Source organism: Oncorhynchus keta, chromosome 1 (genome assembly GCF_023373465.1).
Source record: "Oncorhynchus keta strain PuntledgeMale-10-30-2019 chromosome 1, Oket_V2, whole genome shotgun sequence".
NCBI classification, from domain to species: Eukaryota; Metazoa; Chordata; class Actinopteri; order Salmoniformes; family Salmonidae; genus Oncorhynchus; species Oncorhynchus keta.
The window spans coordinates 89,168,995-89,181,951 of NC_068421.1; the positions used below are offsets into that span (position 1 = coordinate 89,168,995).

The 12,957-nt window shown below is 40.9% G+C and overlaps 1 protein-coding gene across 39 annotated transcripts in view; it reads left to right on the forward strand.

The window, feature by feature from the left end:
• ptprc (protein tyrosine phosphatase receptor type C) overlaps nucleotides 1-12,753 on the forward strand; it is a 98,916-nt gene extending 86,163 nt beyond the window's left edge. For 34 of the 39 annotated variants that reach the window (XM_052464233.1, XM_052464257.1, XM_052464246.1 and 31 more), the window contains 24 exons: nucleotides 646-771; nucleotides 865-987; nucleotides 1,131-1,268; nucleotides 1,542-1,688; nucleotides 1,957-2,168; nucleotides 2,466-2,526; nucleotides 2,792-2,900; nucleotides 3,105-3,139; nucleotides 3,382-3,491; nucleotides 3,725-3,815; nucleotides 4,908-4,984; nucleotides 5,152-5,188; nucleotides 5,432-5,529; nucleotides 5,735-5,860; nucleotides 6,349-6,506; nucleotides 6,767-6,902; nucleotides 7,575-7,724; nucleotides 8,769-8,859; nucleotides 9,204-9,337; nucleotides 9,491-9,625; nucleotides 9,750-9,872; nucleotides 10,542-10,708; nucleotides 11,273-11,408; nucleotides 11,676-12,753. In XM_052464233.1, the coding sequence (XP_052320193.1) occupies nucleotides 646-771; nucleotides 865-987; nucleotides 1,131-1,268; nucleotides 1,542-1,688; nucleotides 1,957-2,168; nucleotides 2,466-2,526; nucleotides 2,792-2,900; nucleotides 3,105-3,139; nucleotides 3,382-3,491; nucleotides 3,725-3,815; nucleotides 4,908-4,984; nucleotides 5,152-5,188; nucleotides 5,432-5,529; nucleotides 5,735-5,860; nucleotides 6,349-6,506; nucleotides 6,767-6,902; nucleotides 7,575-7,724; nucleotides 8,769-8,859; nucleotides 9,204-9,337; nucleotides 9,491-9,625; nucleotides 9,750-9,872; nucleotides 10,542-10,708; nucleotides 11,273-11,408; nucleotides 11,676-12,011 (3,056 nt within the window). In that variant the 3' untranslated portion in view covers nucleotides 12,012-12,753. The remainder of the gene's footprint in view (nucleotides 1-645; nucleotides 772-864; nucleotides 988-1,130; nucleotides 1,269-1,541; nucleotides 1,689-1,956; nucleotides 2,169-2,465; nucleotides 2,527-2,791; nucleotides 2,901-3,104; nucleotides 3,140-3,381; nucleotides 3,492-3,724; nucleotides 3,816-4,907; nucleotides 4,985-5,151; nucleotides 5,189-5,431; nucleotides 5,530-5,734; nucleotides 5,861-6,348; nucleotides 6,507-6,766; nucleotides 6,903-7,574; nucleotides 7,725-8,768; nucleotides 8,860-9,203; nucleotides 9,338-9,490; nucleotides 9,626-9,749; nucleotides 9,873-10,541; nucleotides 10,709-11,272; nucleotides 11,409-11,675) is intronic. The other 5 variants (XM_052464285.1, XM_052464288.1, XM_052464292.1 and 2 more) reach the window with 5 other exon arrangements.
• Nucleotides 12,754-12,957: the final 204 nt, after the last annotated feature.

Below are 12,957 nucleotides of genomic sequence, written 5' to 3' on the forward strand. Positions count from 1 at the left end.
ATGCTGCAGAAATGTTTTAGTACCCTTCCCCAGATCTGTGCCTCGACACAATCCTGTCTCGGAGCTCTAAGGACAATTCCTTTAACCTCATGGCTTGGTTTTTGCTCTGACATGCACTGTCAACTGTAGGACCTTATATAGACAGGTGTGTGCCTTTCCAAATCATGTCCAATCAATTGAATTTACCACAGGTGGACTCCAATCAAGTTGTAGAAACATCTCAAGGATGATCAATGGAAACAGGATGCACCTGAGCTCAATTTCGAGTCTCATAGCAAAGGGTCTGAATACTTATAATTAATGTGCAAACATTTATAAAAACTTGTTTTCGCTTTGTCATTATGGGGTATTGTTTGTAGATTGGTCAGGATTTGTATTTATTTAATACATTTGAGAATAATGCTGTAGTTGTTGCTGGAAGAGTTGTTGCTGTTGTAGTTATGTGTCTGAACACTTTCCAAATGCACTGTATCCTCTTATAAGATTAGTCCAAATGAGAACTAAAAGAGATCCTAATGAAGTCAAATATCAAAGGCTGTGGCCACATTGTACACGGCTGCTGATAAACCATCATTTGTTAACCAGTATCACTATTTTGTCTCTTTTGTGCATGGCTATAATTAAATCTTTCCTATTTTGAAACAGAGTATTCTACAGTCGAACACTCTCCCAATCTGGAATACAAAAACGTACTCCCTGTTGAAATAGTATGGAAAAACAAGCCAAAAAACTGTGGCCCTAAAGATCTGGACATTCATTATACCTGTGAAGGTAAAAATAATGTTTCCACATTTCATATGAATTTACATATGATAACAATTTATTTTTTCAAAGGAATCAGTAATATTCTTGTTTTTGTCCCAGGAAACAGCGGGTCTATCAACTTGACTGATTTGGAACCCTTTCAGAAATACAACTGTAGTGGAAAGATTACTCACAACAGTAAAGTCATCAGTACCAAGTCCATTGACGTTGAAATCAAATGTGGTAAGTTATTATACAAACGTTTTTTAATATAAACTCTCCCTCGACTTAAACATTTGAATACTGAAAATAGTCTATAACAAGACATAACATGCATTTATTTCAGTATCACTATGATCATATTATTCTTATATTTCACTCTGTAGAAGTGGACATTACCAAAACGTCTACAAACACAAACACCTCCATAAGCCTTAAATGGACCAATAACAGCATTAACTGCCCCAGAAATACTCAGCTATTTCACTCCTGCGTTTCCTGTAGAATTGAGACTGAAGTTAAAGGTAAGCTACAATTTTCAGAGACATTTTAAGTAATTATTTTACCCACCAAACAAATTAACCTTATTTTAATGATAAGTCCCTATGGAAAACACAGGCATGTATGTTTTCCTAAAGATGTGGTTGCCTTTACAATTGTATGTCCCTGGCAGCTTGTCGAACAAGCAGTTGCCTCAGGTGGGAGATGAGATCATTTATATATATATATTTAAAACAAACAACAAACTGATAAGAATTACAGATCAAGCTTTGACTCCTTTTTCATCCATTTTTCAGATTGTTACACCACGGATGAATTACATTATGATTTTAATCAATTGCAGCCATTCACAAATTATATCTGTTCAATTGAGCCAAGGTACAAAGACATGAGCTACGATACACTCAAAAAAGTGTCTGAGACAATCCTAACTGCACCTGGAGGTAAGTGTGACATACGTTGCATATATCATTTAATTCACAATATATATATATGATTTTTAACATACTGCAGCAATCTTTCCACGATGCAGATGTTGAAGTGAAGGGTGCTGAGTAAAAATGTTTCTGAACCGTAGTAAATGATCATAGAAAATGAAGTGGAAGAATGCAGTTTACAACAGGCCTCTTTGAAATAACTGCTTCACATCTGTTGGGATCTGTGAACAGGATGACCATAATGTAATCTGTTGCCTATGTTTGTGTTTGACAGTACCTGATGAGGTGGGGGGGAAAACGAGTGTGACTTATACTCAGAACAATGCTTTTACCATTATATGTGAGGAATTAAAGCCAGTTCAGTGGAAGGGAAAAGAGAAGTGGTACATTGCAACGATCACTGGGTCTGAGACAAAACCACAAAACAAAAAAAAATGCAATTTTACATTTGCGGACCTCGGCTATTTAACAGACTACACAGTTCAGGTACGTTATTCAACATTCATACAGTAAAACCTAATGTATTGACTATGCTGTAATATATGGTGGCATTAGATACTGCTGAATGAAATGCTCTATGTACTGTATGTAGATGAGTTAAACAGAAGATGTAGAAATAGTGTTTCACCAGTATGTCTCTCAGGTAATGTGTTTACATAGTCAGGATGATCATTAACGAGAGTATTGGCTTGATTATTGTGCGTTCCTGTTAACCCAGTGGGTATGTGGGGACCAGGAACTATTGTGATGGAAGGATCATACATGAATGTCTTCTTTTTTCAGATCGTTACATACAATGGGAAATACAAGAGTAAACCAATAGAAACACACATTACTACTCGCTGTAAGTAGTTTTACATTTCCAGAATCTTACGCAGAAGCCTGCAATAAATATACTCAAGTCGGACTGATTGAAATGATACACTTTGTAGGAATATTACTTTTCTCTGACTCCAATTTATAAAATAATATGACTTTGATGAACTGTATGAACAAGTAGCTGTTTATCCCTCCTCCTCCCTCCATTCATGGTAGGCTAAACAGCATTCAGTGTTGCTTTTACATTGTTGAGTAAATGTCCCTTTACCACTCTTCTCATCTGTTTTCAGACAATGACAAAGCTGTGATTGGGTTCCTTGTGTTCCTCATCATCCTGACATCTCTGGCTCTCATCTTCGTTCTCTACAAGATCTACATCCTGCAGCGCAAGAAGTCCAAGTGAGTATTTAGTCAGTTCCTGTCTGACAGGAAGTCTCTAAATGCTACAGTAGGCTTCAGATTACCTTCAGATTGTATTTGAAGAGGTAGCTGTGTAAGTAGTAGCTTTGTTAGATCCATTCTAGTTTGGCTATTTAGTGCTTTAGATTATACGGTACAGGACAGTAGATCTGCTATCCTCTGATATTACTGTTTGTTCCACAGCAACAATGATGAACAGATTGAGCTGATTCAGCCAAGTAAGTGAATATTTCTTCCAATTTGATCAGATTGAGACGCTCTTAAACAGAGCCATCTACTTTAAGTGCATAGAGACACACGCTTGCTGAACTCCATCAATTGAATGAGTAGATGTCCTATGACTGTTGCAAAGACTATAGACTCTTCTACCCTTTGAACTCTCTGCATTAAAACCTTTCAAAAATATACAATCTCTTCCTGTTCCTGTATGTTGGGGTTGTCATTGATTGGTGTTTCCTAGGTGATGAGGAGAACCTGCTGAACGTGGAGCCAATCGGATCTGAGGTGCTTCTGGACGCCTACAAGAGGAAAATCGCAGATGAGGGACGTCTTTTCCTTCAGGAGTTTCAGGTGAATGTTAGAATCCCACAACCTCCTGGCCAATCAGCAGTCTCAGACACTTAGGAAAAGACACAAACAAAGGAAGGTTAGAAATCAAATGGTAAATGACTCTGGATTTACTGTTTCTTTCGTGACGTGTTGAGTCTATTTATGGGCAGATACTTACTGTATGTTTCCCAGACACCTAACCTCAGCTCCAGTGATTCCACCATTCAGCTCACAGATCCCATCTCTCCCTACAGAGCATCCCCAGGATCTTCAGCCGCAACACGGTCAGAGAGGCCAAGAAGTCCTGCAACCAGCCCAAGAACCGCTACGTAGACATCCTCCCATGTAAGTGGTCCTATGTGAACACTGCTGTCCCAAGGTAGAACACATTATCCTATATGAACACTGCTGTCCCAAGGCAGAACACATTATCCTATATGAACACTGCTGTCCCAAGGCAGAACACATTATCCTATATGAACACTGCTGTCTGAAGGCAGAACACATTATCCTATATGAACACTGCTGTCCCAAGGCAGAACACATTATCCTATATGAACACTGCTGTCCCAAGGCAGAACACATTATCCTATATGAACCCTGCTGTCTGAAGGCAGAACACATTATCCTATATGAACACTGCTGTCCCAAGGCAGAACACATTATCCTATATGAACCCTGCTGTCCCAAGGCAGAACACTGCTGTCTGAAGGCAGAACACATTATCCTATATGAACCCTGCTGTCTGAAGGCAGAACACATTATCCTATATGAACACTGCTGTCCCAAGGCAGAACACATTATCCTATATGAACACTGCTGTCACAAGGCAGAACACATTATCCTATATGAACACTGCTGTCCCAAGGCAGAACACATTATCCTATATGAACCCTGCTGTCTGAAGGCAGAACACATTATCCTATATGAACACTGCTGTCCCAAGGCAGAACACATTATCCTATATGAACACTGCTGTCTGAAGGCAGAACACATTATCCTATATGAACACTGCTGTCACAAGGCAGAACACATTATCATATATGAACCCTGCTGTCTGAAGGCAGAACACATTATCCTATATGAACCCTGCTGTCTGAAGGCAGAACACATGATCCTATATGAACACTGCTGTCTCAAGGCAGAACACATTATCCTATATGAACACTGCTGTCTCAAGGCAGAACACTGATGTCTGAAGGCAGAACACATTATCCTATATGAACCCTGCTGTCTGAAGGCAGAACACATTATCCTATATGAACACTGTTGTCCCAAGGCAGAACCCTGCTGTCTGAAGGCAGAACACATTATCCTATATGAACCCTGATGTCTGAAGGCAGAACACTGATGTCTGAAGGCAGAACACCTGATCCTATATGAACACTGCTCCTCTCAGATCAGTGATGTTATTTCCTTATGTCTCGGTCCAATCAGACGACTACAACCGTGTCCAGCTGACCAGTGGTAATGGAGAGACTGGCTGTGACTACATCAACGCCAGCTTCATCGACGTAAGGAACACTTGTTTGGTTATTTGCTTTTAACATTCATGTTATCTCATAATTTACCTACATGGTAAAATAGTAAATATATAGTGATTACTATACATAGTAATTAGTAATGATACCAACTTATTTTGTACCTATTGTGTGCTGTGCCAAATTGTCTTTCGTTACAGGGTTTCAAGGAGTCTAAGAAGTACATCGCAGCTCAAGGTTAAGGGCTGTTTTTACTGATGATTATCTTTACACACTGAATCGTGTAGTGTTGTGTTGGCCTTGCGTCTTTATTCTGCAACGTTGTGCGTGTGTGTGTGTGTGTGTGTGTGTGTGTGTGTGTGTGTGTGTGTGTGTGTGTGTGTGTGTGTGTGTGTGTGTGTGTGTGTGTGTGTGTGTGTGTGTGTGTGTGTGTGTGTGTGTGTGTGTGTGTGTGTGTGTGTGTGTGTGTGTGTGTGGTAGGTCCCAAGGAAGAGACAGTGGGGGATTTCTGGAGGATGGTTTGGGAGCAACAGTCCTCTATCATCGTCATGGTAACACGTTGTGAGGAGAGTAGCAGGGTAAGCAAATAACAGTAAAACGGTTCTGTTTGTACGCTTAACACGTTTGTGTGCATGTTGCTCGGGTTTGCAAAGCAGAGCTTCCTTTCGATTACACCCACGGCTCAAACCAGAACAACAGGAAAAGACAGCTCGTCCTCTGAAGATATTTTCCTATGACATTTAACTGGCATTTACCTGTTTCTGTGTTGTTTTCCCCCTGTAGAACAAGTGTGCCCAGTACTGGCCGTCTCCTGAAAGGGAGGTGGAGATCTTTGAGGGGTTTGTTGTGAAGCTGAACAGAGAAGAGCACTGTCCCGATTACATCATCCGTCACCTCAGCTTGACCAACGTGAGTCAATATTCACAGGGTTAATACAGCGATATCTGTTATTTTTAAATACACAAACACGGTAAAACAAACACTCTCTTGATAAACTGCCAAAACTAAACTAAAATTATATATCAAAGTCACTGAATGTCTGATTAGGATTAAGATACAAATGGTATGAAGTTGGCTGGTCACCCCATGCACCTCTATACAGATGTAGGATCTTCATTTGATCACCCTGTTGTTGCAGGAAATGCAAACCTGTATTTGAGTTTTAAAAAGGCTTTTAAAGTTTGTAATTTCCACTTTAAAATGTCAGACTTAATTTGCCCTAACAAAAAATACACCAATCCCTACAAAAATGTCCATTAATTATATTCCACACCATAATTCAGATTTCCTGTTACTGCAGGATTATTTTCCTGCTGTGAGAAACTGGTCAAATTAAGATCCTACACCTGTATGTACGTGTGGTGTGTGTGTGTGTGTGTGTGTGTGTGTGTGTGTAGAAGAGGGAGAAGAGTGCAGAGAGGGAGGTGACCCACATCCAGTTCACCAGCTGGCCAGACCACGGCGTGCCGGGAGAGCCACACCTCCTGCTGAAGCTGAGGCGACGCGTCAACGCCTTCAAGAACCTCTTCAGTGGACCCATAGTCATCCACTGCAGGTAGAAAACCACACACACACACACACACACACACACACACACACACACACACACACACACACACACACACACACACACACACACACACACACACACACACACACACACACACACACACAGGATTGTACTTTATATTTGTTGACCTCTCTTTATTCAAAATGTTTTTTTTGCCATTTTTCTATTACTGTTGGGAGTTTTTGTGTCCAGAATGAGATATTTGTGTGTGATTGTTCATAATTTGACCATACTACTTTGTGCAGCGCTGGAGTGGGGAGAACAGGCACCTACATGGGCATTGATGCCATGATGGAGGGGCTGGAGGCTGAGGGCAGAGTGGACATCTACGGATACGTGGTCAAGCTACGACGCCAGAGATGCCTCATGGTTCAAGTAGAGGTAGGTTGTCATCACATTAGACTAAGAGTTTATATCCATTAGACTATGATATGTATATTAACCTGTGTGTATTATTAAGTATTCATGTGTATATTAACCTGTGTATTATTAAGTATTCATGTGTGTATTAACCTGTGTGTATTATTACGTATTAATGTGTATATTAACCTGTGTGTATTATTAAGTATTAATGTGTGTATTAACCTGTGTGTATTATTAAGTATTAATGTGTGTATTAACCTGTGTGTATTATTAAGTATTAATGTGTTTATTAACCTGTGTGTATTATTAAGTATTAATGTGTGTATTATTATGTATTAATGTGTGTTAACCTGTGTGTATTATTACGTATTAAGGTGTGTATTAATGTGTGTATTATTGTGTATTAATATTAATGTGTGTATTATTAAGTATTAATGTATGTTAACCTGTGTGTATTATTACGTATTAAGGTGTGTATTATTGTGTGTATTATTAAGTATTAATGTGTGTTAAACTGTGTGCATTATTACGTATTAAGGTGTGTATTATTGTGTGTATTATTAAGTATTAATGTGTGTTAAACTGTGTGCATTATTACGTATTAAGGTGTGTATTATTGTGTGTATTATTATGTATTAATGTGTGTATTATTAAGTATTAATGTGTGTATCAACCTGTGTGTCCGGTCAGGCTCAGTACATCCTGATCCATCAGGCTCTGATAGAACACAACCAGTTTGGAGAGACAGAGATCTCCCTGGCAGAGCTGCACCCAACACTGGGCACACTCAAACAGAGAGACCCCGGTAACGAGCCTACTCTGCTGGAGGCAGAGTTCCAGGTCAGTCTAACTTATTCACTTATTCCTTCTGTTATTACTTCCTGTCCCTTCATCTATTACTTCCTGTCCCTTCATCCATTCTTGCTTCCCTCTGTCATTTCTTTCCTCTGTCATTTCTTCCCTTCTTCCATCCATTGTTCCATTCCCGTCTTTCCTATGTAATAAATAATAAAATAAATTATCAGAGTACTTCCACTAGTTTTCTGTGACCGTTCTGTGATGTAGAGACTTCCACTAGTTTTCTGTGACCGTTCTGTGATGTAGAGACTTCCACTAGTTTTCTGTGACCGTTCTGTGATGTAGAGACTTCCACTAGTTTTCTGTGACCGTTCTGTGATGTAGAGACTTCCACTAGTTTTCTGTGACCGTTCTGTGATGTAGAGACTTCCACTAGTTTTCTGTGACCGTTCTGTGATGTAGAGACTTCCACTAGTTTTCTGTGACCGTTCTGTGATGTAGAGACTTCCACTAGTTTTCTGTGACCGTTCTGTGATGTAGAGACTTCCACTAGTTTTCTGTGACCGTTCTGTGATGTAGAGACTTCCACTAGTTTTCTGTGACCGTTCTGTGATGTAGAGACTTCCACTAGTTTTCTGTGACCGTTCTGTGATGTAGAGACTTCCACTAGTTTTCTGTGACCGTTCTGTGATGTAGAGACTTCCACTAGTTTTCTGTGACCGTTCTGTGATGTAGAGACTTCCACTAGTTTTCTGTGACCGTTCTGTGATGTAGAGACTTCCACTAGTTATCTGTGACCGTTCTGTGATGTAGAGACTTCCACTAGTTTTCTGTGACCGTTCTGTGATGTAGAGACTTCCACTAGTTTTCTGTGACCGTTCTGTGATGTAGAGACTTCAAGTAGTTTTCTGTGACCGTTCTGTGATGTAGAGACTTCCACTAGTTTTCTGTGACCGTTCTGTGATGTAGAGACTTCCACTAGTTTTCTGTGACCGTTCTGTGATGTAGAGACTTCAAGTAGTTTTCTGTGACCGTTCTGTGATGTAGAGACTTCCACTAGTTTTCTGTGACCGTTCTGTGATGTAGAGACTTCCACGGTACAAGAACTGGCGGACATTCAACACAGGGATCAACGAGGAGAACAAGAAGAAAAACCGCTCCTCTTCTGTTATTCCATGTGAGTACAGCATTCAGCCAAATCAGCACAGTATCATTTAGTTTAGTTCTATTAATTGTCCAAAAGTAGGGCCCGCTTTCTCACTCTATATTTCCATAAAATCTTCACAAAAATGTCTTACTGTATGTCAATCCCAAACATTCTATGAACTTATGAAAATTTGAAAATGACCATGTTTTTTAAAAAAGATGTCATTCTTCCTTGGGGTGTATATGAACTGAATGTAGTACGATTTCATGTTGCTAAAACACTTTCAGTTTCACTTTAAGAAGTCTTCCTTGAAGAGTTCCTCAGATAGGTTTCCCTTCCTAAAACTGACTGGTATGTGAAACCATTCCAATCAGACGACTACAACAGGGTTCTGGTGAAGCTCGAGGACGAGAGCAGCCATGACCAGGACGACGATGACGATGATGATGACTCTTCTGACGAAGAGGACGAGGAGTCCACCAAATACATCAACGCCACACAGATAGATGTACATACCACATTTTACATTTGAGAAATTTTAAGTAATTTAACAGACACAAGATTATTGATGTGAGACAAAAATGGATCTCACTCAAAATTATTTTCACTCAAAATGGAATTGAATCCCGTGAACCATTTAAAGTATGTTCATCTCGCTTAGGGTTACTGGTGTCAGAGGAGTCTGATAGCAGCCCAGGGTCCTCTAGCCGACACCACAGGAGACTTCTGGCAGATGGTCTTCCAGAAGAAGGTCAATACCATCGTCATGCTGTCAGACCTCACAGAAGGAGACCAGGTGGGTCCCAAAACAAGGGGGTGGGGGTGGGGGTCTAAGAACCTATGTTATACAGCAGTGCTATTCTAATGCATTGTGTGGATGTATTGTTTGAGTTAGTCTGTGTTTTTCTCTGCATGCGTAGGAGTTCTGTTCAGCGTACTGGGGAGAGGAAAAGAAAACCTTCAGGGACATCGAGGTGGAGTTGAAGGCCACAGACACCCTCCCAGCATACACCACTCGCAGTCTCCAAATCCGTCACCCTAAGGTAACTGAACTGGTAACTAACCGTAGGGAACGTCTGGGGGCTGTTCCCACTTATGTATGGCAGACAATGTGATATCTCTCCTCCAACTTAAAAAAAAAGTATCTTCATTCAGAACTAAAATGTGTTTGTGTCAACTTTGTCACTGTTTTAATATTGGCCTTTGAATCCAAGAAAGACCATGGAAAGTATTATGAAAGGTAAATAAAGTGAACCTGAACTCGACTTGGTGAAACCCATATACCTCGTACCCCTGGACATTTTTATTTTACCTTTATTTAACTAGGCAAGTCAGTTAAGAACAAATTCTTGTTTTCAATGACGGCCTGGGAACAGTGGGTTAACTGCCTGTTCAGGGGCAGAACGACAGATTTGTACCGTGTCAGCTCAGGGGTTTGAACTTGCAACCTTCCGGTCCAACGCTCTAACCACTAGGCTACCCTGCCGCCCCAGTACTCAGTACTGGTACTCCTTATATACAGCCTCGTTATTGTTTGTGTTGTGTTACTATTTCCTTTTTTATTGAGCAAATATTTGTCTTACTGTTGGGAATGGGCTCTCAAGTAAGCTTTTCACTGTAATGTCTACACCTATAGTATAGTATTCCACGCATGTGACCAATAAAATGTGATTTGAAAAAGAAAGAAAAAAAAACCCATCCTGTCCTTACAGAGGAAAGACAGTAGGCAGGTGAAACAGTACCAGTTCCTGAAGTGGGCGGGACGAGAACTCCCAGAGAAGCCTCAGGATTTGATGGACATGATCAAGAACATCAAGCAGACCTGTGGCTATGGCAACAGCAAGGCAGAGAGGATCCTGCCTGTTGTGGTCCACTGCAAGTGAGTCACAGTCTCAGAGCCATTCTAGACATCGTTTACATATCTGCCTGCTCTTGGAGGCATCTGGATTTGTAAAAACCGTACTCTTTACTGAATCAAAACCCTACTCTTTACTGAATCAAAACCCTACTCTTTACGGAGTCATTGCCCTACTCTTTACTGAGTAATTGCCCTACTCTTTACAGAGTCAATGCCCTACTCTTTACAGAGTCAATGCCCTACTCTTTACAGAGTCAATGCCCTACTCTTTACAGAGTCAATGCCCTACTCTTTACAGAGTCAATGCCCTACTCTTTACAGAGTCAATGCCCTACTCTTTACAGAGTCAATGCCCTACTCTTTACAGAGTCAATGCCCTACTCTTTACAGAGTCAATGCCCTACTCTTTACAGAGTCAATGCCCTACTCTTTACTGAGTCAATGCCCTACTCTTTACTGAGTCAATGCCCTACTCTTTACTGAGTCAATGCCCTACTCTTTACTGAGTCAATGCCCTACTCTTTACTGAGTCAATGCCCTACTCTTTACTGAGTCAATGCCCTCCATCCCTCCAACTTCTCACAGTGATGGCTCGTCTCGCTCCGGGGTCTTCTGTGCGTTGTGGAACATCATGGACAGTGCCGAGACAGAGAAACTGGTTGACGTGTTCCAGGTGGCCAAGGCTCTGCGCAAGGAGAGGCAAGGCATGATTCACAGCCTGGTAAGTAGGACACATGTTGGCCTACTGTACCCTGGTCTGAACAAATACTGTTGCACATTTCCAAATTGTATTGTAGGTATGATGTACAAGGTCGTAAATGTGTCAAATGCAACATGCATTAGGACTATCTGTTCGTTTCTGTTCCAAGGTAGCTTATCATCTAGTTCAGCCACGGTCTCAATGAGGATTGTCCCTAGAAGGGTGAGTGTTGGTATGGTTCTCTCTCTCACCGCTGTCTGTCTGTCCCTGTGTGTGTCACCCTGTCAGGAGCAGTACCAGTTTCTGTATGACGCCGTGGAGGGATCGTTTCCTATTCAGAACGGGGAAGTGAAGCAGCCAGCCACCGCCCCAGCTGCAGCAGCTGACTCCATCCAGGTCGTCAACGAGACCAAAGCAGAGCAGCCTGCCAGCGCTACCACAGCCACCCAGCAGGGGGCAGAGGTGGTGAAGGAGGCAGTAGAGAGCACTCCCCTAGTGGCAGGGAAAGAAGCAGGTGCTGCAGCAGATGGCAATGAGGATGAGGCTAAAGAGCCAGGTAGCCCTACAGAGAAAACCCCTCTGGAGGGGTCTAGTAACGGCCCCGCTGTCACTCTAGAGGTGTGACAGAACTTATATAAAGACGCTTGAACGGGATATTAGTACTTCAGTGCCTTTTACAGTGTTAGTGTTCAGTAGAGGGATATAGGAGAGTTGGTATATAGGAGAGTTGGTATACTTGGTTTAATTACTCCTTGAATGTATTATACATGTAAAGCTTTCATTTGAAGTTAACATGTGTTTTGAAATGGATTTTTATGCCATTTAAAAAATGTTTTTATAGCTTTATTTCTGTAAAATTATGACTTGGCGTATTTTCAGATTCAAACTAAGGGCTTTCTTTTCAATCCATATCGTGGAAATTCAGCACAAAAGCCAAATTCACATTTTTTTTAAGGAAATATTCCTGCTTTGGCAGAGACGGCATTCACGGTAATATGTCGGCTCAATTGGAAATTATCTTTACATTTTGACCACGAAATCTGTAACGCTTCAGCGATATGGTTTGAATAGAGCCCTAAATTACGTATTGGGGCCATGGTAGGGTAAACTGTGTTAGAAATTGCAAAATGTGTGCTATTTTGACAAGCAAAGTAAATGGAAAACTTTGCACTACATTGCTGTTTTCAAACTACAGTTCTCTTTTATTTTTGCTTTTTTAGTATATATTGATAAATGGTTAAGTGAAGGCTGTCATTTTAATATTAGGTTCGCTATTTTCTGTACTATCATAAGCGTAAATCAAATGTGTATATTAATTTAGAATAAGCAGTACTTTTGTTCTGAAATAAAGGAGTGTGAAAACGTTTCACAGTGAATTCAAAATCTTGTAAAGATATTTAGGCTGCTGCCCCTCGGCTGTTAGTACACCATGTCCACCTCCTTCCTCTTGCTGTGAAAAGACAGTGAGCAGTTGGCCGAACGCTTTGACCAGAAGAAAATATTTACTGCGGCGTGCTGAGCTTTGATTATAAAGTCACGCTGGACAACAGTATCTGCTAACTGACAGAGC